We start from the raw sequence: 25,204 nt of genomic DNA on the forward strand, positions 1-25,204 counted from the left end.
GGCCTAGGGAGGCTTTCATTTTCACGCTCTTCGTGACTCTTGTGTTTACTTGTTTGGTGCTTCATTATTCAAAGTGTCGGACCTGGGTGGGGGACGCTGATGAAGAATATACACCCATGGTATTCCCTGCCTGTCGTAGGAGGCGAACAAAAGGGGCAACCAAGGGAATGACACAATCTGTAATTACTACCATTATGCAATGATACCATAGGTCGACTACTTGCGATTAGTACTATTACATGTACCTGGTTGTGCTCCCTCTTAGAGCAATAATCACATTACCATTACTGCTTCCAGCTGGGTCTGTGATTAGCGTCACTATGTGAGTATTTTACAATGCTTAGTAAAGCTAAAGGTTCCACCTATTCAATACGTTATCGTAATGGTCTATTTAGAACATCACATATTTATTTAACTTATCATAAAATACATCTTTGGGACTAAATAAGTCTGCCTACCAAGCAAAACGAAAAGCCTATCTTTATAAGAGCTTACGTATTAAAATAGGGAAATTGAGCAAGGATATTAACTTTATTAAAAAGTGTATTGCAAACAAATTAACTCCAAAATTTCTAAAGAACAGGAAGTATGTTTCAACACATCAAAGAAAGGTACAGGAAAAAACCAACAAACTTTGGCTTCAAAATGAATTGAAATTTCTACACAAGAAAAAATCCTTTTTAAATAACCGATTATATGAAACTCATCTCGAAGTAACTAAATTATTACCAGCTGTACAGTGGAATATTTTCCAAAATACAGTACAAAATGCATTAAATAAAATACTTTCCCAAAAAGAAAACACGCTAGATAGAAAGTTCCAGACTCTTCTCAATGAAACCAACTCGAACAAAGCGCCATCTAGAAACACATCCTTACATAATATACAAACTCAAAGTCTACCTCAAAACCTAGCCCAATTTCATCAGCCATTTGTGAACCTATCAAAAGTTAACTTCGACCAAGAAGAAATAATAATGCTCTCCAAAGGACCTAAACATAATTGGCCTAATTACAACATCGCCAATAAGGCTAAACAACTAATTATTGAAACAGAAGCAGCCATCGGTAAAATGCCTACAGACATTCAAAACGAAGTTAGGTATGAAGCTAAAAAACAAATTAAAAACATCTTTAGCACACCAGCTATAGATTTTAACACAACCCAGCTTGAAAATAGAAAAAAGATCTGTCAACTTAAAAACAAAATAAAAAATTCAAATGTTGTCATCACAAAAGCAGATAAAGGTAACGCCACTGTTGTTTTAGACCAAACAGATTACATTACAAAAACACAGAATTTCTTTACAGACAAAACCTTCACAATCATAGATAAAGATCCAACGCAATCTATTCAAAGACAACTTAAACAAATTCTTAAAAATACAACATGCCTCTTTACTGACAGCGAAAAGAACAAATTAATTAATATGAACCCCAGTCTACCAACAGTAAAAGCACAACCTAAAATACACAAAAATGGTGTTCCTATACGCCCCATAATAAACTTCAGACCTAGCCCTCTGTACAAAACAGCGCAGTTTATACAACAATTTTTAAGCAAGCATTATACATTTCAAGCTAAGAAATCAATAAGAAATACTTCAGAACTAATTAAGCAACTAGAAAATTTCAAATTACAGGCACATCATACCATGCATTCATTTGATATCACCAATATGTACGCCAACATCAAACCTGAAAAAGTTATACCAATAGTTCTAAAAAATTTGCGCACTCACAGCAAACTTAGTCAACTTGAAATAGACGATTTCATACTAATCTTGAAGTTCCTAACTAACAATAATTATTTCATTTTCAACAAAGTAATTTATAAACAGGACGGACTAGCAATGGGTTCGCCGGCATCAGGTATCTTAGCTAACATTTATATAGATTTTCTGGAACACACTAAAATCATAAATAATAAGACATTCAATAATATAGCCTTCTGGGCCAGATTTATAGATGATACATTTATAATAATGGATCAACACACTACAGACGCCCCTTCCACCTTAATACATCTCAACAACATTGATAATGATATAAAATTCACAATAGAATCTGAAAGCAGTAAAACCCTAAATTTTTTAGATCTAACTATTACCAGGCGCCCATCCTCTTTTGAATACAAAATATACAGAAAACCGACACATACAGCTACGACCATCAAACACGATTCTGAACATCCTCCTAGTCATAAAAGAGCTACATACAATAATTTAATACAGAGAGCATTTAATGTACCCATGTCCAATATAGAACGTAAAAAAGAACTCAACACCATACGCAAAATCGCATCTTATAATGGCTTCAACAAATGTTTTATAGAACGCATAATAAATAAATTTAAACATCAACCCAATACTAAATTACAAAAAGAAACACCCAAAACAAAAACATATGCTACTTTTACTTTTAACTCTGACATTTTCCGTTTAACCAATATTTTTAAAAAAAGAAATGTCAATATTGCCTTCAAAACCAATAATAGAAATTTAGATATTTTTTACAACTCCAAATTGGTTAATATACAAAACCCATTCGATAGATCAGGTGTATATAGGTTTCATTGCAACGACTGTACCAGTGTTTACCTTGGACAGACTGGGAGATCATTTAATATCAGATACAATGAACATGTCAATGCCATAAAATATAGAAAATTTTCGGCAATAGGTCAGCACATACAGGAATACAAACACAATTTTTACGGTATCGACAAGGACATCATCTAAACAATAAATAAAGGCCCACTCCTAGACCTAACAGAGCAATGTTACATTACTTTAGATCAATATTACAATTCCAATTATAATCTAAATGATATTTCAGAAAAACCTACAATTTTATTTGACATGCTTATTTCATTAATTAACAGTTTAAAAATTCCTAAAAATCAATCCGTATATAAAATATTACGTAGCGCGCTAGCCTACTATCCCCGGCAAAGCCCACGCCCCCCTGACACACAGGCATACGCGAACGCAACCTCTCCTGCGTCCCCTTCCCCTACATAATACGCCCCGCCTTACAGCTGAGCCGGCTGGTTGGCGTTAGACATTCAGTAGTTGTTCCTCACTCTCTCTGCACGCTGTTACATTCAACCTGAGGTGAGTTTCATATCTTCAATTCTTTTCTATAGTACCGCGTATCGTTTTCAATAACTCATACTCATTTCACTATTTCCTTTTTAGGTCCGTACTGGTTCGAGATTAACACTATTTACGGCCCATTTCCATCTGGCACATAAAATAATATTCAAGATCTTAACCATAGTTTCGGCCTCAGCCACACAGTTATTTACATTGGAAAACACTAGAAGCAAGGTTCAAATACTCAAACAAGAAAAAAACACATCAGGACTTACATAGTCAAACAGACTGTTGTGTCAATAAGTTTTAAGGAAGAAGAACCTGTATTTATTATCTAAAAACAGTACAAGTCGCATATTATGAGGAACTAAGAAACTGTGTTAAAAATGACAGAAGTTTTTATAGAAACATCAAATTTCCTGTGTATCAACTATATCAAACCATAGTCTTTTTAAGCACCTAAAAAACAATTCTAGACGCACCAAAAGATACTACATTTTTTAACAAAACATGTTACTTGTATAACATAAAAAAGGGTTAATACTAACTAGCCAAGTTTTAATATTTTCCATGTAAAATAGGACTTGTTGTTTTAAAAACTGGTTAAATGGCAAAAAGTAGATTCTTTTATCAATTTTACATGATTCTATTGTACATAAGGTATACCAAATCATAGACTTTGCCAATTATATATAAAATAATTTTAGATGCACTAAATAATATTGTATTTTTCAAAAAAGACATGTTATTTGTATAGTACAATGGGCCTATGCTATTTAGCTATATTTTTAATGTTTTTCATGTAAGAATAGGACTTGCTATTGCATATTTTTAAATTTTTGAATGTTCCTTGCTATAAAAACCTCAATGGCTGATGATGGCATAGTGGATTGCCGAAACCGGTCCCAAAGATGTATTTTATGATAAGTTAAATAAATATGTGATGTTCTAAATAGACCATTACGATAACGTATTGAATAGGTGGAACCTTTAGCTTTACTAAGCATTGTAAAATCTTGAGTCAATACGGACAAAAAATGAAGTTTTTAATACTAAACTATGTGAGTAGTAGCATTATATGAAGAACACCATGGATTTGTGTTGTCTGTGCGTGTTACCATAATGTGAGAGCAACACCAGGACTATACGTGGCCTGTGATTAGTTCCACTATTTGGGAAACAGCACAGGTTTGTGTTCCCTGTGAGTGGTGCCATTGTGTGTGACATACCATGGATGGTGACCTGGCTGTTAAATAACAAACATCATCATCATCACGAGTCTCGCATCCAGTTCTATCATGTCTTCCAAACTCTGGCCACTTCTTCTGCTGCTGCTCATTGGAGCACTTGTGTCAATCATTTTGTGGTCATCTTCTTGGATAAGTTTTATTTTTGAATTGCTCTGTAGCTTTTCATTTGTTCTCATCTGTCCTTTTCATTGTATGTTGTTTGTCTATTTTTGGCCTCTAATAATACTAGCTTGATAATTTTTTTTTCTCCCAGACATAAGTTTGGTGATGTGACATTTGTACTGACTTTTGTACGGCTGTATTGTCTTAATTTATTGTAGGAACTGGCTGTACAGTTGGAGAAGGGTCTGGCAAGTAATCCTCTGACCGTGGACTGGCTGCAGGCTCCACAGGCTGGCAAGGCTGCCACCAGGAGCGGTCCTAGACTCTCGGACATGGACAGCGGCAACAAGCCCGGACTCTTCCCGTCCGTGGGCAAGGGCCAGGCGGGAGAGATTGGACACGGCATGCCATCCTTCTCGTTCGACCCTGATTTTCAGGTAGGCACCTCTTATTTGTACACTAGCAGAATAACAATTGGTTTGCTGCTGTCGTCTGCTGTTTATCTACAGAGGGTGGTGGAATAAATACATTTACACTCTCGTCAAAGAGTTCAAACTTATATTAAGAAAACTCCAGTTCTTGTTAGGCAGCAGATTAGTTGGCTGAAATGGTCAGCGTACTGGCCTTCGGTACAGAGGGCCCCGGGTTCGATTCCTGGCCATGTCAGGATTTTTAGCTCGGAAACTGGGTATTTATGTTTTCGTCCACTCGTATGAGCCCGCTGCTACTCTGTCTAGAGTGTTGCACAGCTCCCTCTGTGGATCAGCCGGCCTTCGTCTTCAAACCTGGGAGAGATAGTCGCATTTTTGAAGGGTGGAAGAAACTCCATGTCATACGATCTCAGCAAGTAGAAGATCTCTGGTAACATTTAATGTTTCTTCTTCCTGATACCTTTTTCCTTATGCAGGTTGTTCACAGAGCCTCTTCAAATCTTCTGTCTTTTCCCACAGCCTATCCTTCATCACTTTCTCCCATTGTAGTCCGCTCCGATTTACGTCATCCTCCACATGATCCCTCCATCTTGTTCGTGGTCTTCCAATTGGTCTTCTTCCACATTTTGTCCATTCCAGAGCCCTTCTTGGTAATCTTTCTTGTCCCGTTCTTTAAACATGGCCGAATCCTTTCAGCCTATTTCTCTCCAAAGTTTCTCTTAGAGGGTTGATCTGTAGCGTGTTCCATATTGTTTTATATCTTATCTTGTCCCTCCTCGTTTTACCCAAGATCCCTCGCAGAAAGCGCATCTCTGTCGCAATCTACCCAGATCTCTTTTTGTCCAAGTCCAACATTCTGATCCATAGGTCAATATTGGCAAATAATATGATTTATATATTGTGATTTCTGCTTTGGTAGATCTGATACACAGTAATAAAATTTTGAGCAATTTCCTATCCTCTCCAAAATTTCTTCATCGATGTTTCCTTTCCCAGTTAGCTTACTTCCTAGGTATTTAAAAACATCTACTTCTTTAAGAATATTTCCATTACACTTAACATCCTTCATTTTTCTGTTTTCTCTTTTGCTTTCAACAGTGAAACGTGCCTCAGATTTGGTGTTTACCCGACAAAATTAATTAAAACTGTGTCATAGGTGCCCAAGAGATATTCGGTGTACTGCCACCTAGCAGGCGTAAGGTAAAACGGAACATAGAAATTAACAAGCAAGCAGCCGCAGGGTATCGTATTAACCATCTCACGTCCATATTTAAATGCGTGTCATCCCCACAATGAAATGAATTCTTTTTAGCCATCATCCTAAAAATGCAGACATTTATAAAAACTATGTTTTACACAAACGTAGTAATGCGTACCGTGGAAGCTGAGTAAAGTATACTTGCATTTGTAAGCCATCTATCGGTGGGTAGGAATATAGCTGACTATTCCTAGCACGTGCACTATCTACACACCATAGATGTTACTCTCCTTCTTTTAAAAAGTGTGCAGGCTTCATACAAAATACTGAAGGCAGTAATTGTAAGAGAAGAAGACTAACATCTATGGTGTCTAGATAGTGCACATGCTAGTAATAGTCAGCTATATTTGATTATTATTATTATTATTATTATCATCATCATCATCATCATCATCATCATTATTATTGGGATTGTTGGACATGAAAGGACGCGTGAACTTCGCAGCTACAAAATAGCTCAAGAAAGCGGGTTTATATTGTGAAGGCACTTACCGAAATGAGCTTGTATGGTTATTTTAAGCCCCATTGCATGGTAGATGTGTTTGTTTACAACTGGAACGACAGAATATTGAGTGAAATATTGAAACGTTTGCGGTGAAATAATCCTGTTGTGAGCAGCCATCTTGCCAAAGATCAAAATCACGTAGAAGGCACACTGTGGTAGATAGACGATCGCTTTATAGTGTAAGCGCTCCCAGCCGCCTACTCACAACATCATCTCCTTGACTCAAGACACTGCCAGTTAGACTCTCACATTGGCATGATGGCAGAAGCAGACATTCTGTGTAATACAGTGGAGCTCCCTGGTGTATCAAGGGAAAGTATCCACAATGGCCGAAATGGTAATAGTATTGACCTAAATCTGATTGATGATATCAGTCGGCAGATAATGGAGAATCAATACAAAGAAGAGGTGCATCTTGAGACTGCAAGATCACTGTTGAAGAACATAATGGCTATTCCTCTCAAAAACCTAAAAACGGAAATAAAGAATGGCCTCATGAAGCTGGAAGAAGCTTTAGAGGCTGGAGCTATAGTCCTCTCCGTGTAAGGACGTACCCTAAGGGTGCAACCTTACCCTTTCTCCCCTGTAATATTAAGGTATCGATTTATAGTTACTTTTCTTGCTGTTGGGTCTTTTTCAGTGTCGGTAACCATACAGTTTAGGGACCCTACTTGCCGATACGACGTCTTACATTTACCGTTAATCTGGCACGTTGGCAACGTTCAATCACTGTTCTAGCGTGAATTGCGTGTTGCCACCGCATTGCCGTTAAAGTCACTAGTGATACATTTGCGAGAATATTTAAAGCATATTTTCTTTTTCTGTGTGATTGTAAATCTATTTATCTAATACCAGGTAAGTAAAATTGTGGCATGTTCGGATAATGCATTTAATAACATAGTTTGTGTGAAATGATGAAAGTGTTCAAATACGCCAGTCTCATGTTTAGATCTACCGGTACATGAAATACGAGTAACTCTTGCGGGACGAAATTTTGGCAGTAGAACTTATAACATTATTATTTTCAAATCCGCAGTGAACTTGAAAGCTGACCTAATTTCCGTTTACGGAGCTTGGCACGTTAGGATTCCTATATGTTTCCTGATAAGCTTGAAGATATAACCAGCCTGCAGGCTGAAAATATGCCCAATAATCTCTCTCTCCTTACTGGTTACCCGTACCGTATTGAAGAGAGAAGGAAATGTTCGCGCAAAAGAAAGGTAAGTTATTGGATGTCTGGAACTTTCGAAAATCACACTGCAAAGACTTATTAAATAAATTACATCGTTTAACACGCCCCTCTTTTCAAGAATATGGTTAAAGTTCGCCTAATGTATATCAAAATAAAGACAGATATATGTAACATTTATTTGAGTGAGAAAGTGTGTTTATTTCCTTAATTCCTCATTGAGCGTGGAAATCGACTTAATTATGAATATCTTGATTTATTTTATCTTAACTTTTATCATTTCCTAGGGTAGGGAAACATTCATAATCGGTGTTTACATTGAGGTTAGTTTGTTATGGTTATGTCTGGTGATTTTAATATGTAACCAGGCAGGTTGGCAGCAGTGATCAGCCATTACAAAAAAGAGAAAAGAAGAGCATCGGGCGGCGATATTTACTTTCTGGGGTATTGCCTTACGTGGCGATTACTTTACATGCAGGATGTCATGGAAGAAATCTGCAGAAGAACTAAAGCAGAGACCAATTACCATGGAGAATAAGGAATTGTCCAACACATCACCAGTGACAAATGACTCGGAGGAGGAAGATCAAGGAAAATGGGAGACGTTTCTGTCCAAGAAGAAGAGAAAGAAGAAGAGTGAAGATAGGAAGCACGAAGATATTCCAACAAAACTACAGTGCTTAGCGAAAGTGGGAAACGACCTCATTCTAAATCTAGGAGTCGTACAGAAGCCATAATCATCATACCGATGAACGGTAAGACTTTCGCTGACGTTTTGTAGGATATCAGGAACAGGGTGAAGCCGGAAGACAGTGGAGGAGGCATTCGATCCATCCGTAAAACAAGAGCGGGAGCTGTTCTTCTTGAATTCAACAAAACAACTAAGATTGAAAATAGGGAGGTATTCAGTAATTCTCTGAGAGATGCCCTCGGACGTGATGGCGATGTAAAGACTTTAATCCCCCGAACTACACTGGAGATTCGAGACATGGATGGCGTCACTACCGCCGCAGACGTGGAGGAAGCTGTAAGACGAGATTCCGGCAATCCCCATGGAGAACTGAAAATATCGGTCTCGAAACCAAACAGCTGGGGACAGAAACTTGCCATTTTCGAAACCAAAGACGAGGACGCTCAGAAATTACTGGAAGCAGGAAGAATTAAGATAGGATGGTTATACTGCAGAGTAAGAGCTAGAACCATGTTACCTTGCTGCTTCCGATGCCTATCATAGGGTCACCTGGCAAGAAACTGCACAGGCCCCGACAGAAGTAAGCTCTGTTTTAAGTGTGGAGAATCTGGCCATAAGGCCGTAGACTGTAAAAAGAACAATGCACGATGTATGCTTTGTACAGACAAGGGCGTCAATAAAGCTAAACGAAATCACATTCCTGGATTGAAGCTCTGGAGAAGGCAAAAAATCACAGTAAATGATGCGAATACTTCCAGCAAACATGCACAGGAGTCAAACAGCTAATGATCTTATGACACAGCTGATTTACGAGATGGAAGTAGACATCGTTATTATTAGCGAACCATATCAAGAGAGGGACCATCCAGGGTGGTTTGTGGATAACCTCGGAACAGCTGCAATTTGGATACCAGATCTAGGAAAAGTCCCAGTAACACAGCATGGATGCGATGATGGTTTTGTTTGGGTACAGACTGGGGGAATCACTATTGTAAGCTGTTATTTTACGCCAAATGAATCTGTTTCCAACTTTCAGATGAAACTTGATGGTCTTGAGGATGTAATACGCAGAATGGAAAAAAACTAGTGGTCGCTGGTGACGTAAATGCTCAAGCGTTGGAATGGGGCATGCTACAAACAGACTCCAGAGGACGTTGTATAATGGAGATGGCAGCCAGAACGGGTTTGGTGGTCAACAACATTGGAAATGTGCCAACATTTCGACGGCCAGGTTGCCAGGGAACAATACCGGATGTAACCTTTTCATCAGAGGATATTACGCCTAAGATTTCTGAATGGCAAGTGATTGAGAACTACACAGGGAGCGATCACCAATATATCATCTTTCGACTGCTCCGAGAATCTCCTCAAGAAAGAAACATCTTGCGCAGGCCAGCACGGTGGAATGTAGTCGGTATTGACAAGGAAACGTTCATTGATGTAATACGGAATGGAATGGAGAACATAACTGAAAAATGTTCTGCTCGTAGAGGGAAAGAAGCAGCCGGTGTATGTGTTGAACTCACTATGCAGCTAATCCATCAAGCATGCAACGCCTCAATGCCCTGAAGGAGACCGCGAAATAGCAAGCGCCCAGCGTACTGGTGGACCGAAGAGATTTCTGAACTGAGAAAGAATTGTCTGCGACTTCGACGCAGGGCTCAGAGGATGAGAGGCAGTCAAGAGAACACCTCAGTTACAGCGCAGTACAAGTCAGCGAAGAAGGAACTCCGTAATGCAATCAGAAAAAGTAAAGCCGATAAATGGTGGGCACTAGCTAAAGAAGTAGAAGATGATCCATGGGGACAAGGTTATAAGATTATAGTGAAGAAATTCGGGACATTTTCAACCCCGAGTGTGGATCTGCAAACAATTAAACAAATTGTGGATACACTATTCCCAGACCATCCAGAGAGAATTGACTGTGATGACGAAAAAGAACTGGATGATATACCCCTCTTCACTGTAGAAGAATTGAATAGAGCTATTAGCTCTCTTAGAAACAAGAAAACTGCAGGACCAGATGGTATACCTACAGAAATGCTAAAAGATAATAGCAGAACTATGTCCAGAACTGTTGCTGAATATGTACAATCATTGCCTGCAAACTGGTGTTTTTAGTCCCCGATGGAAAATGGCTCGTTTGGTTCTGATCAGCAAAGGAAAACTTGGTGGTTATAGACCTTTATGTATGCTGGACACAGCTGGAAAAGGCCTGGAGAAACTTCTGCAGCCCAGAATCCTCTCAGCAGTTCAACTAGCAGGGGATCTATCTGTTCGCCAACATGGATTTCGGAGAGGACACTCGACGCTAGATGCAGTGTGGGAGGTGGTGAATACAGCAGAAAGGGCACAAATGGGCAACCATCATTCCCGTAAATTGACACTTCTTGCGACCCTCGACGTGAAGAATGCCTTCAATTCAGCAAGATGGAGCGACATGTTGGTAGCTCTTGAGGAAACTTTCAAGCTACCACAATATCTTATGCGCATAATGAGAGATTACTTCAAAGATCGCACTCTGTTGTATGATACAGAAGATGGAGAAAAGACAAAACGCCTGACGGCTGGTGCAGCGCAGGGATCGATCCTTGGTCCAAATCTTTGGAACATAATGTATGATGGCTTGTTACGTTTGGAGATGCCCGAGGACACGAAGCTTGTGGGCTACGCTGATGATGTGGCCGCCTTGATAGTAGCTCGTAATGTTGAAATGGCTCAAATCAAACTGAACCGGGTGATGCGGTGCATAAAAGAATGGATGATGAGCCACAGTCTAACATTAGCCGAACACAAAACGGAGATAGTTCTTCTGACGAGGAAAAGGATCGAAACTCTTGTACCAATGACTGTTGGAGAGTTAGTGATTGAAACATCTGCGAGCACAAAATATCTAGGAGTGACACTTGACTCCAAGCTCACATTCTGGAATCATATTCAGAGAGCGACAGACAAGGCAGTAAAATACATGACTGCACTTAGCAGACTAATGGGAAATATTAAAGGTCCAAAATCCAGTAAACGACGTCTTCTCATGTCAACGGTTCAGTCAGTGCACCTATATGGCTCTGAAATCTGGGCTGAATCCTTGAGATTTGCTTGGTATCAGAGAAGGATATCTGCCGTACAATGGAGAGCAGCTTTACGTATTGCATGTGCATACCGCACGGTTTCCGAACTTGCAATCCTCACGGTGGCAGCAATAGCCCCAATAGACCTACTTGCATTGGAACGACATGAAATCTGGCGTACCCAAGGAGAGCTGGGAAAGAAATGTGCAAAGAAGCGTGCCTTCAGTCAACGGATGAGGCGATGGCAACTCAGATGGGAAAGTGACTCTCGAGGCAAATGGACCAAGCGACTGATACCACGCTTGGATATCTGGGTTGAAAGGGCCCATGGTGAAGTAAATTACTACCTCACGCAGCTTCTAACAGGGCATGGATATTTCCGGAAATTCCTGCATAAAGTGGGCAGAGCGAGTGACGCAGCATGCATATACTGTGGTGACATTGACGACGTATTTCACACCTTTTTTGTATGCGGCCATTGGACGATTCAGAGAAGTGTGGAAACTGAACTAGGAGAATTGACAACAGATAATATTATTTCGGTGATGCTGCGAAACCAGGAATCCTGGGATCGCGTGACAGTGTACGTGGAGAACGTCCTTTGTCAGAAGAAGAAGGATTTGGAAGCATACGAACGTTCGTAAAGGAGAAATGAAGAAAGAAGACGTCTGAAAGACAAAGCACGATATCACCCTGAAGTAATGCGAGAGCGGTTCCGGGGTGATGATACACATCGTGGGAAAAGGGTGTGTGGTTTTTAGTGGGTAAGAATCCCACACACTTGTGGAGTGCGGACCCTTCACAAGTATCTTTTTAAGATTTGCTACCATCCCTCGTAAAAAAATTATTGTTATTATTATTATTATTGTGAATAGAGACTTGCAAAATACTACTAATTAGCCTGGCATTCTTGGCACGTTCTCAGCATGAGAGCATGGCACTAAGAGGGTTAAGTCTGCTACAGAATACAAACAGATATGTGGCCAGAATATCTAAATTAGTAAAGCCTTGGATATGAACATCCAGTATCCATGTATTGTGGAGATATCTAATTATTATTATTTCTAATGAATCAGAACAATATACCTCCAAACAATCCCCACAACTTAACCCTCTTATCCTAGTTTACACGATGCCAGTTGGTGAGACAGTTGTCAGAAGACAGTTGAGTGCTTACAGTTATTGGCTACGTGTGAACACTTCGGTCCAACTGTCTAGGCAATCGATTGTCTCCAGCAGACTGAGGACAACCAACTGGGCCTCCACCACCCGGAGCTCAGTATTGTCAGGACAGTTGGCGCTGTGTCAACGTGACAGGCCAGTTCACTTGTCAACAGAGAGGTGCAGCCGCCTCCATGGTCTTGATAATTTAAATACTTTATATTATTCGTAGTGTAACGTGCGGTTGGATAAGTTAAAATAAATACAACATAATCACAGTAACGTGCAACACATAAGGAGATCAATTAAATATAATTAAGTATAATGACACAGTGATAAGTGGGTGACAGACTCAAGTCAAGCAGAAGTAAGGATCACACTGCACAGAGATCATACAAGCCCCAAATAACACACACTGTGGGAATACGCTGACACCCAGAAAAACCAAACAATCAATTACCACACTACCGAGCTCGATAGCTGCAGTCGCTTAAGTGCGCCCAGTATCCAGTAATCGGGAGATAGTGGGTTCGAGCCCCACTGTCGGCAGCCCTGAAGATGGTTTTCCGTGGTTTCCCATTTTCACACCAGGCAAATGCCGGGGCTGTACCTTAATTAAGGCCACGGCCGCTTCCTTCCATTTCCTAGGCCTTTCCTATCCCATCGTCGCCGTAAGACATACCTGTGTCGGTGCGACGTAAAGCAAAAAAAAAAAAAATTACCACACAGAGTCACCACACCAGAAGCAATTAACAAAGGAAATAAAATTCATTAATACAAGTAAAAGGCAAGCCAACTTACCTCAAAGGAGTAAATGTGGAGAGAGTGCCTTTATAGTGGTTCATTGCAATCATGATCATCTTTATAAAATTAACATAGTAAACTTTAGATATTAGTACACAACCTTTATCATGAAAGGATAAGGCTTAGATTTTTAGAAATAGTTGAATTTAATAACAACAGAATATGAGCATTACACCACTCCTACAGAGAGTTAAAGAATAAGTGAATTAATCCTGGGATGTTTTAGAATTAATAGCCCAAGGATGATGAAGCAAGTAGTTAATCAATTAAATAAATTCTCAAGTATAAATGGAGAGAAACGAAACCAATTCCTTTAGTACGGTGTTAACACAGAACAGGGTACATAAGTTATCAGGGACAGAAAATCAAGCAAATACCCACCAATATAATAATTCATATGGGAACTCAACATATAAGGGACAGAACTGGGTCAATACCAAATCAAATAACACGGAGAACTTAAAAACAATAGAATAAAAACAGGAGGGCAACGTTAGATAAAATTCCCCACCAAGGTAAATAGAAGAACTGCTCACAGCTGTGAGTGGAGCAAGGTAGACCATGGTCAAGTCACGGAGAAATCGCTCCAGAATCCAAAACTGTTCTAATTAAATAGCAGGAGCATAACAAATGGATGACACCACAAATCCAATGAAGTGGTGAAATGAGGTAAGATCAGCAAATATCACCATCAACTCATTAAGAGCACTTCAAGTCAAGCAGAAGTAACTGCTTAATTCAATAATTTACCAATTAAATCGTCGGGGAATAAGAGCGGATCACACAATAAATAATCCGATAAAGTGATGAAATTAAAGTAATATCAGTAATAATCACCACCAAATTGGCAAGACCAAGCTCAAGTGAAATCATTTCCCAACGTTCACCCGATCTCAGTTCAATCCAACTCAGTAGTCGTATTCCCAAAACAAACATGGAACAATAAATGTCACCAAGATGACGACCAAATAAAATTAATATCAGACGATCAAACGTGTGACAAAACACCGTTGAATGGATTGGTTTTGTTTTTCCTCGATATTTATTTAACAGTTAAACAACAATTTACCACCCAGGGTGGATTGTGATTAAATGTTAACCTACAGAACAGAACGGTTAGGCATATTTATTTAAGTTATCGGCCAAGGTTAAAAAATAGAATTTAAGAAAACAGCCATAAACATCCCTTTTAAGATGATATTACACACCTTATCTGACACATTAGGTAGAATAAGGCACATCATAATGAAAGCAGACATTGAACAAATTCAATGGACACAGAATTACTTTTGTACAATTCAAGTTTGATAGCCTCTGAATTAACGTTACTGACCATCCGAAAAATTAAAACAAGGAACCAGAAGAAGATGGGTTTTAGGAAAAGGGTCAGTAATGTACTAGTAATAAAATCAGCTCCCAATACTAACGAGAATGCTAGGTCGGAGAGGAGAATCCCAGATCAGAGATAATAAAAACACAAGTTCAAATTACGATATAAAACACCACCAATAGGTAGAAGAAAACAAATTAAACATGACTTACAAAGTTTCCCACCCAAAAGGACGGAAACCAGGGTAAACCATGGAAAAATATCGGAGCTGTACATGGCACGTCTATCTGGTACAGAGACAGAAGTAAAAACTAACCAGATGGCTCCTCCAACACAGGTCAAGGCCCCAGCCTTCGCGTTAGTAATAGGAAGCGAGGGGAGGGGGGAAGATATACGATGAGTGCAGCATAACACAGAACTACACAGACAATTCTAACTTAAGGTATCATCCTTACAGTAGGCTGTTCGTGTAAATATGGCTTTAAAGTGGGGTGATGATACTACCCTCGTAAAATTCGTTGAGCTGTATAGGGAACGACGATGTTTCTGGGACCAGCACGAAGACCTGTACAAAGACAAAAATGCTCGTCAAACGGCACTTTCTGAGATAACCGATAAAATTAACATTCAAGGATTTAGTATGACTGAGGTCAAAACGTTGCATGATTTAGCAGTTAATTCCTGGCACATATAATTACAAAATAAACATAATTCCTTGCGGAATACTACAGATGCTGCACACTCAGCCATTTCTCATCATCTACTGGCTTAGCAATAGCTTCCTCGTGTGAACGGGTTCTCGTTGAGCTGGACTGGCCAGCAATTGTCCAGCAATAATTAGAGGACAACTATCCCCAACAATTGTCTCACCAACTGGTGTCGTGTAAAGTAGGCATTAGTGCCAGAGTCACTGCGAGTGATCTTAAAAAAAATGAACGAAAATTGTCAATGTCGCTCGGAGAGACGCTTCGTTTCTTTATTCTTTGAGATGCTTCTAGACCGAAAATGGCACCTTATCTTGACACGACCATTACAGAGAATTCAAGCTACCATGTACTGAAAACATTCTTTTGTTTTCTGTGTATCAATGAACTTGAGCAATATTGAAAGTTCCTTGACTTGTAAAAGCTTGGCGTCAAAGTGTAAGAAGAGTGGTGTGAGAGAGGAGGAAACTAAAGAACTAACGAGTCCAGGAACTGTTGTGGAGCCTGTGCAGGATTGTTCCGCTATCAGTATCAACATCATCACTATCACTTGCTTGTTCATGTACACGCAATTCATAATACCAACATAGTAGGTCCTTTATTGGACATTATAAATTTTCCAACTGACTCATTCTTGGTTGCCAGCCTTTTGCCCCAGTTTGCTAAATTGGGCTTGTCAGTTGGAAAATAGCACACCTACGATGACTCATGGCTAGTGCATACCGTGGAGGCCTTCTTCTTCTACTACTTCAATATGTTATTTCATTCCTGCGCTGAAAGGCAGCTAAACTTTTAACTCTTTGGTCTGTGAAATTTAATTAGAGGTGTGTAAGGTTTAGGTGAAGTGTGTGTTGTACATACTATTAGCGATAAGGTATTTGTTGGAGACCACATTTATAAACTTGTGTTTGACGTTACTAATATGTATTCTACCATCCCCATGAAAGAAACTAAATATAATTAAGAACAACTTAAGGACACATAGGAAACTTAGTAACCATGAAATAGAAGAATTTATGTTACTCCTAGAATTTACACTTAACATTAATTACTTTTCCTTCTTATTTATTTATTTATTTATTTATTTATTTTATTTATCGTATGGTGTATAAATGAACAGTGCAATAAATTACAGGTTTATATCTACATTATTTACATAGGTAATCGCCTGTGGTGTCGCCAGGAAAAATTCACTCGTTTCTCCATTGAAACGTCTCGGTGGGCATTCTTGTGTGGTGTGCTTCACAATTTGCCTCTCAGCACCACAGTCGCAGCAGGATGATGACTTTTTCCTCCAATTCTTGTCACTAACTACCTTCATTGAAGCAGGATTCCAGCAAGGACTAAAGACTTCAGTAGCATTTATTGACTTAAAGGCAGCTTACGACTTGAAATGGAGAGAAGGTGTAATCAGCAAACTCCTTAAAGTGAATCCATGTAGGAGTCTGGCTCATCTTATAAATAACTTTTCCTTCAATAACACAGTATATTAACAAAGTGGTCTCCCTGTGGGATCTCTAGTGTCAGGTATCCTTGCTGAAATATACATGGATCACTTAGAAAAACATAAAACTTTAAATGACGAAAAAGGTATCATTATCTGGCTAAGGTTTGTCGATGACATCTTTGCAATTGTAGATGAACAAATCAATAGTAGCACTAATTTATTAGACCAAATCAACAGTTTAGACCCTGTCATAAAATTCACTTTAGAAACCGAGAACAATAAAAACTAAATTTCCTTTATTTAACAGTCGAAAGGAAATAAGAAAAGTTATCCTTTACAGTCTTTAGAAAACCGACCCAAACTATAAATACCATACAAAAAGATTCGTACCATCCTGAGCCACTTAAAAGGAGTTCCTTTTTAAGCATGCTAAATAGAGCCTTTAACATTCCCTTGTCCAAAAGCGATCTCCAATCTCATTTACAAAATAGCGATAAACAATGGATACACAAAACACTACATAGGTAGATTAATGAATAAAATTAAGAATAAACCTCAAACGCAGCTGGTAAAAGAACACAAAAAGAAAAACTTCGCCACTTTTACTTATAATAGGTCTTAAAGGAAGTAGATGAATATTGTTACTTGGGTAGTAAAATAACTAATGATGGCAGAAGTAAGGAGGACATAAAATGCAGACTAGCACAAGCAAGGAAGAGCTTTCTTAAGAAAAGAAATTTGCTCACTTCAAACATTAATATTGGAATTAGATGTTTTTGAAGACTTTCGTGTGGAGCGTGGCATTTTACGGAAGTGAAACATGGACGATAACTAGCTCAGAAAGAAAGAGAATAGAAGCTTTTGAAACATGGTGTTACAGAAGAATGCTGAAGGTGGGATGGATAGATCGAATCACGAATGAAGAGATACTGAATCGAATTGGTGAGAGGAGATGGATTTGGCTAAATTTGATGAGAAGAAGAGATAGAATGATAGGACACATCTTAAGACATCCAGGACTTCTTCAGTTGGTTTTTGAAGGAAGTGTAGGTGGTAAGAACGGTAGGGGTAGACCAAGGTATGAATATGACAAGCAGATTAGAGCAGATGTAGGATGCAATAGTTATGTAGAAATGAAAAGGTTAACACAGGATAGGGTGGCATGGAGGACTGATGACTCAAACAACAACAATGGTAATATTTACCAGATTACTAATATTTTTAAGAAACTCAATTTTAAAATTGCCTTTCGCACCAATAACAACAATGAACGTTTAATTTTCAATCACCAAAGCATTGCAAGTAATAACAAATATTTAAATTCAGGGATATATAGGCTTAAATGCTCAAATTGTGCCAATTCTTATATTGGGCAAACAGGCCGTAATTTCTTAGTAAGATATCAAGAACATATTAATGCTGAAAAACATAGCAAGTACCCGGCCATGAGTCTTCATATGCCCGAATATAAACACAGTTTTACATCAATAGAAAGGGACTTGACCATTCTACGAACGTTAAACAAAGGCAAATTCATGAATATTCTTGAAAATATCTGTACTGAGATTGATCAGAAATGAAATCCCAGCCAGAATATTAACGAAATCGCAGAAAATATCAATATATTATTAGAAGAGGCTACCAAATTAGACTCGTCTAGAAAAACCATCAAAAAGGATCCCAAAAAACAAGCAACACACCTCCTTCCGATTAGCTCCACCGCACACAGTATTCCCCTAGCCTGTCACAGTGCCACTCCTCAGTTAGCTCCACCCTACACAACATTTCACCCGCTTTCCTCACTTCCCCTACCTCTCCTTCCGCTATTCCCCGCCCACCACAAGTGCCTCATACATGTACACAGAACTCAGTCAGTTAACGACACGGCGTAAGGGAGGACGTCAAATACGACACGATTGACTATAAGGTAATCAACTCCATTATCCTTTTTACTCATTCTCTTCTCGTTTCAGACTCATTTTAATAGTCCAACTGCAACTCAACTTCAACTACGGTTGTTTTATCAAGAATTACCCCGATAACTATACGTTAAGAAAATCTTGTATATCTCTAATTTTATCTTCAAGATTAACAAATATACACGTCTCCAACATAAAGAAGAACCTTATCGCCGATCTTACTTCGTCACTTGGACACTGACTTGTTGAAATTTTAACCAACATGAATGGACATATTATTTTATCATCATAACTATCAAATGTGTTTTAATTTTCATGCCATTTTGTCAAATCTTTTAGCTATTGTAACATCATAACTATCACATATGTTTTAATTGTCTTGCCATTTTGTCAAATCTTTTAGCTGAGGATGTTCCATAATCGGAATGAAACACGTCCTAGAGATTAAGCTGGTTTATATCATGTAATTAATAAAACTATTATATAGAAATTGATAAGTATTGGAAGGTGGGAACCTACTTATAACTTAACCTTAGTTGTATTGAGCCAATACGGGATAAAATATGAGATTTATAAGCTGTAATTTAGCCAACCAGGCAAAAAAACTATCAAATGCCTGTTTGAACTTAAAGATTAAAATGTCAAAAATTGGCAAAGACGTAAATTTCCTAAAACAATACACCAAAAACTTGTTCCTAAATTTCTAAATTCAGTACAGAGAAAACATTGTACAACAAAATGGCATAAGGCTACTCAAGAAAAAACTAACAACTTATGGATCAAAAATGAAATTAAGTTTCTATACAGAAAAAAGTCTTTTTTAAACTCTAAGTTATATAATGCTCTTCTAGAAGCTTCCTCCCTTATGGTCCCTATTGAATGGGTTTCTTTTTTGAAATATGGTAATACCAAAATTCAAAACATCTTAGATAAGAAACGAGAAACCTTGAACAAAAAACTTTACAATCAGTTTCATTATGATCTGAAAATTTTGAACTTAGATGCCTATGTTTTGCACTTCCTGATTAAGTTTCACGTTCATATCTCTAAATAGAGAGGAGTTCCTTTTTTTTTTTTAGAAGCCTACATTTTCCATCAAACAGCCTGGCACTTTTAGACCTTAACTTTACATTTTCACCTGGCACTAAAAGAAATAAGGGACCGTGCGCAACAATAACATTGCCTCGTATCCTATGATGACCTCATCTCTCCCCTGCTTTGGACATCCATATCACATTCTTGTTGCATTAATGTTGAGAGTGACTTATAACCCGTCTGTTTTGTTATAGGAGCCGCAGTCTCAGGTGGACCTCGAGGACATGGTATTTCGACGGTTGAGACAAGCCGAGGAACGTAAGCGACTAATAGAGGAATTAAAGAATGAAGATAGCTGATAGTGTGAAACAAGCCTTGTTCTGGACTCAAAACTGAGTGTGCAAGAGAGCAATGTGCTCTAGTCATTTTAAAGTTTTTATGTTTATCACAAAGCAGAGGCAGCGTACTTGTATCTTGACAAATTACTGATAATAAAAACTGAACAACTTTTTTAAATCCTTCTTTTTCTTAGTAAAACTACCTGTAGTACCGGGCACTTTATCAAATGTTTATTACGTGTGAACAGTTCCTTATTGTGACGTTGACTGATATTTTGCAAACTCTTTCGTAGTTTAAGAGTTAATGTTACGGAGACCGTACATGCAGGGTGTCACAGTTCATCTGAGCAACCCCAAAAACTATTGATTCAACGCTAATATCGGTCTATTCGATAACTTTTTCATATCAACCCCTCTCCTGTTGTTGCTACAGATGTCTTGCCACCACAGTGGGTTTTTTTTTCTCCAGATAATAAGCGATATGTGTACCAAGTTTGGTGGAGAGCTATATTGGAAAAAAACACACACACACACACTCTCTCTCTCTCTGTCTCAGTCATTTTGTACATTTCCCTTTTAACACCTTCTTTCCCTCCATGCCGGTGGGGGCAGAACGTAGACTTAAACACCAACTGGAGTGTCACTATTCATCTCAGGAATTCCAAAAACTACGGATTCGACACTAATGTTGGTTGTTTTTGATTATTTTTACATGTTATCCCCTCCCCTCTCCCCCTCACCAAGGATTGTTTTATCCCCACAGCTGTCGGCGGCTGCGGCAGCCGCCGCTACTCGTTTCCGAGAATATGTTTTTCTCCTACAATTCTCCTGATGACTGATCAAGCCAATAGGAGTAGCAGGAGAAAATGCCACAAGCATGACTTTGTTTAAGGGGGACCTCAATTTGATTTCAGAGCCTTTCACCGCGGCACATGTAGTATGAGACAGGCAGTAGCAAGCTCCAAAACTGCAACAGACTGCCACAGACTCCAATTTAGTTAAGTAGCGCCTTTATAGCCAGTCCATCTGTTTTTATACTCCACAATATTTCTTCATGATAGCAACTCTATATGTTTACCAAGTTTGGTGTCCGGCTCCATGGCTAAATGGTTAGCATGCTGGCTTTTGGTCACAGGGGTCACGGGCTTGATTCTGGGCAGGGTCAGGAATTTTAACCATCATTGGTTAATTTCTCTGGCACGGGGGCTGGGTGTATGTGTCGTCTTCTTCATAATTTCATCCTCATCACGACACACAGGTCGCCTACAGACATCACATCGAAAGACCTGCACTTGGCGAGCCAAACACGTCCTCAGACACTCCTGGCACTAAAAACCATACACCATTTCATTACCAAGTTTGGTTAAGACCTATGCTGGAACATACTCATATACATCTATAATCTCAGTCTTTTAGACATTATTTTTCACCCCCTCTAACCTCCATTCCAACTGGGGTTAAACAACATCCGGAGTGTCACTATGCACGTCTGCAACACGGAAAACTACAAATTTGACACTATTTTCTATTATTTTTATAACTTTCTCCCTCCCGCCACTACCCATTGGAGTGTCTTATCACTTCCTAAACACTCTCAGGAGTAATAGGAACAAATTGTGAAATTTTCACCTAAATCGGTGCAGTAGATTTTGAGTCCATAAAAGACAAACAAATGAAGAAATATTCATTTTTATATTGAAATGAAATGGCATACGTAGGTGCTTTGAAAAGTTCTCGGAATGTACTAAAATTAAGTATCTTACCTCGGTGGAACTGCTTTTATTTTTCAACGTAGTCTCCCTGTAGACTAATGCATTTGGTCCAGCGATGTTACAATGCCTTGATCCCATCTCGAAAATGAGATTCCTCCAGGCCTGCAAAATACCTCTCCAATTCGGCTGTCAGTTCTTCCCTTGTAGAAAATCTCCGTCCACCGAGGAAAATTTTCAGGTTGGGGAATAGATGAAAGTCTGATGGTGCCAAATCAGGTGAATAAGGTGGATGTGGCTACAATTCGTACCCCAGTTCATGAAGTTTTGCCATGGCAATAACACTTGTGTGCGGCGGAGCGTTGTCCTGATGAAAGATGACCTTTTTCCTTGCCAAACCAGGCCTTGTTTCGCATATCTTTTCCTGTAGTTGGTCTAGAAGGTTTGCATAGTATTGCCCCATAATTGTTTGGCCAGTATCAGCAGAATGCCTTTTGCATCCCAGGAAACTGAGGCCATGACCTTTCCAGCCGAACCCACTGACTTTGCTTTCTTTGGTGGTGATGAATCAGCATATTTCCACTGCTTTGACTGCTGTTTTGTCTCTGGGGTATAGTAGTGGACCCAATTTTCATCTGTAGTCACAAACCGGCACAAAAAATCTTGTTGGATGCACTGAAAACGGGCCAGACTTTGTTCGGACATTTCCAATCTGGTGCGTTTATTGTCCAAAGTCAAGAGCTGCGGCACCCATCTTGCAGATAATTTTTTCATACCCAATTCTTTGGTTAAAATATAATATACCCATTCAGAAGACATCAATACAGCTTCAGCAATCTCCCGCACTTTCAGTCGACTATTCTCCATGACCATTTAATGCACATTTGCGATAAATTCTGGGGTCGTAACACGTTTTGGCCGCCCACTACACGGATCATCATTCAAGCTCTCCCGACCAAATTTAAACTCGCTGGTCCACTTGGCAACAGTTGAAAATGAAGGAGCAGAGTCCCCCAGTGTGTTCTGAAAGTCGGCATGAATTTCCTTTGCTTTCATACCTTTCTTTATAAAGTATTTACTCACTGCTCGAATCTCAGCTTTTTCCATTGTCACAAATCACTACGCGGGAACAACAACAAAGAGTCGTCACTACCACACTCCTGCAGCTAGAGCATTGACACGCCATGTGTTCACTCACAAAGGATGTGCGATTATTGCGCGGGAACCTCGTTGCTCTAGCACTGACATCTAGCGGTGATTCCGAGAACTTTTCAAACCATCCTCGTATGGCTTTTAGTGCTGAGAGTGTCCAAGGACATGTTCGGCTCGCCAGGTGTAGGTCTTTTGATTTGACTCCCGTAGGCGACCTGCCCATCGTGATGGGGATGAAATGATGATGAAGACGACACATACAGCTAGCCCCCGTTCCACTGAAATTAACCAATGATGGTTAAAATTCCCGACCCTGCTGGGAATCGAACCCAAAGGCCAGCACGCTAGCCATTTAGCCATGGAGCCGGACATTTTTATATTAATCTTGATTGATGATCTCTAGGGGCAGATTTCTATGAGCTAAAAATGTATGAAATATGTATGCATTTATGACCTAAAAAACATTTTAAAAATATGACTTGTAAAATTCAAAATATGATTTAATGAATAGCAAATACATTGCATACAGAAACAATTTTATTACGATTGCTACAGGCTGCAAATAATGTAGAGATAAAATAGTTTTATTTCTTCAAAATCCTTAACCTAAAAGAACAGGGTGGGCGAGAAGTCCCTGTACCCCTGTAACTGTTTAGTACCAAATGTTAATTATGCTATGTCATTTATGCAAGTTGGTAGTTATATTACGTATGTTATTTAAGCAGGTTGGGAGCTGTATTACTTCTTATTAATTTTGGAATCAAATGTTGGTCGCAGTCGAGTGTTAGTGTGAAGCCATGGCAGATGTGAGCGCCAAGAGTTACTCTATTGAGGAGCGGTTAGTGGCATGTGTGTCAGCGGACAAACGAAAACACACAGAGCACAGATTATGGGAGCATTCCAGGAAAGTTTGAATAAAACAACACTTATCGTTTGGGACAGAATGTGCTTTTGTCTCAGGCAGTGTTAAAGACAGGCCGCGGAGTGGAAGGAACAAGATACAAGAAGAAACATGTGCTTGGAGTCTGTGCTTCGATTGAACAATCTTGTATGAAATCAACGTGTAAACGTGCTTCAGTACTCGGTATACCAAGGACAACAATGCAAGATTACATCAAAAAAGACCTTAAGTTCAGACCAAATCGACTGACGTTCCTAAACGAGTTACCAGATAAATACCAGAATTAACACGCTTTGTTCACTAAATTTCCAAATGCAGTGATCCATGCCAAGGTGATGTTTCCAGATGAATATGCTATTTATCGCAGCTCACATGCTAGAAATGTTGTCGTGTGGGCCAAAGAGAATGCTCATTACAGAGTTGAGTTGGAAAGGAACCCACCGCACGTAATGATAAGGGCAGCGATGACATCACAACTTCTGCTTGGACCGTACTTTTATGGAGGGACTGTGAATGGCGCAAATTATTTACGCACGTTACAAACATGTTTAATACCCCAGCTTGAGGAAAAGGCCCTCCCAGAACGCATATGGTTGCAACCTGCTGACTACGCTCTTGCAGTGCACGCGTTCCTGAACGAACATTTTCCAAGACGGTGGATAGGTCGTGGTTCACTAGCCGCACCAGCTCCCTTGAAATAGCAACCAAGAACTCCTGACCTCACCACACTTGAGAATTCGTTACAGGGAGTCGTTAAGGCACATGGATCTGCATGTCATTATGCTAAAACGAAAAACTGTGCAACACTGTTGAGGATGTATTTCGCACTATAACACCGGACATGCTCAGAAATATGTGAAGAAGAACATGGAGGCAATAAAACTGAGTTTACTGCATGATGGGGAATGTGCAGACATATTGGATAATTAATATCTAAGTACAAAAACTGTACTATAATGCTGAATAGTTGATGAACTCATTAAGATTCCCTACGCAAGGACGGATGCCTTTACTGGCAGGACCTAGTGTTTATAGTGCACTATGTCTTCTGATATGGGCTATAGCAATTTTGTTACTTTCATAGATCTGTCTCTGTCTTTTCCTTGGCT

The 25,204-nt window shown here is 39.2% G+C and overlaps 1 protein-coding gene across 1 annotated transcript in view; it reads left to right on the forward strand.

Moving 5' to 3' along the window:
* Positions 1-20,511, forward strand: part of LOC136884656 (dnaJ homolog subfamily C member 17) — a 101,820-nt gene extending 81,309 nt beyond the window's left edge. The window contains exons 6-7 of the mRNA XM_067156893.2: positions 4,669-4,887; positions 20,250-20,511. Of these exons, the coding sequence (XP_067012994.2) occupies positions 4,669-4,887; positions 20,250-20,354 (324 nt within the window). The 3' untranslated portion in view covers positions 20,355-20,511. The remainder of the gene's footprint in view (positions 1-4,668; positions 4,888-20,249) is intronic.
* Positions 20,512-25,204: the final 4,693 nt, after the last annotated feature.

Source organism: Anabrus simplex, chromosome 13, assembly GCF_040414725.1.
Source record: "Anabrus simplex isolate iqAnaSimp1 chromosome 13, ASM4041472v1, whole genome shotgun sequence".
Lineage (NCBI taxonomy): Eukaryota > Metazoa > Arthropoda > Insecta > Orthoptera > Tettigoniidae > Anabrus > Anabrus simplex.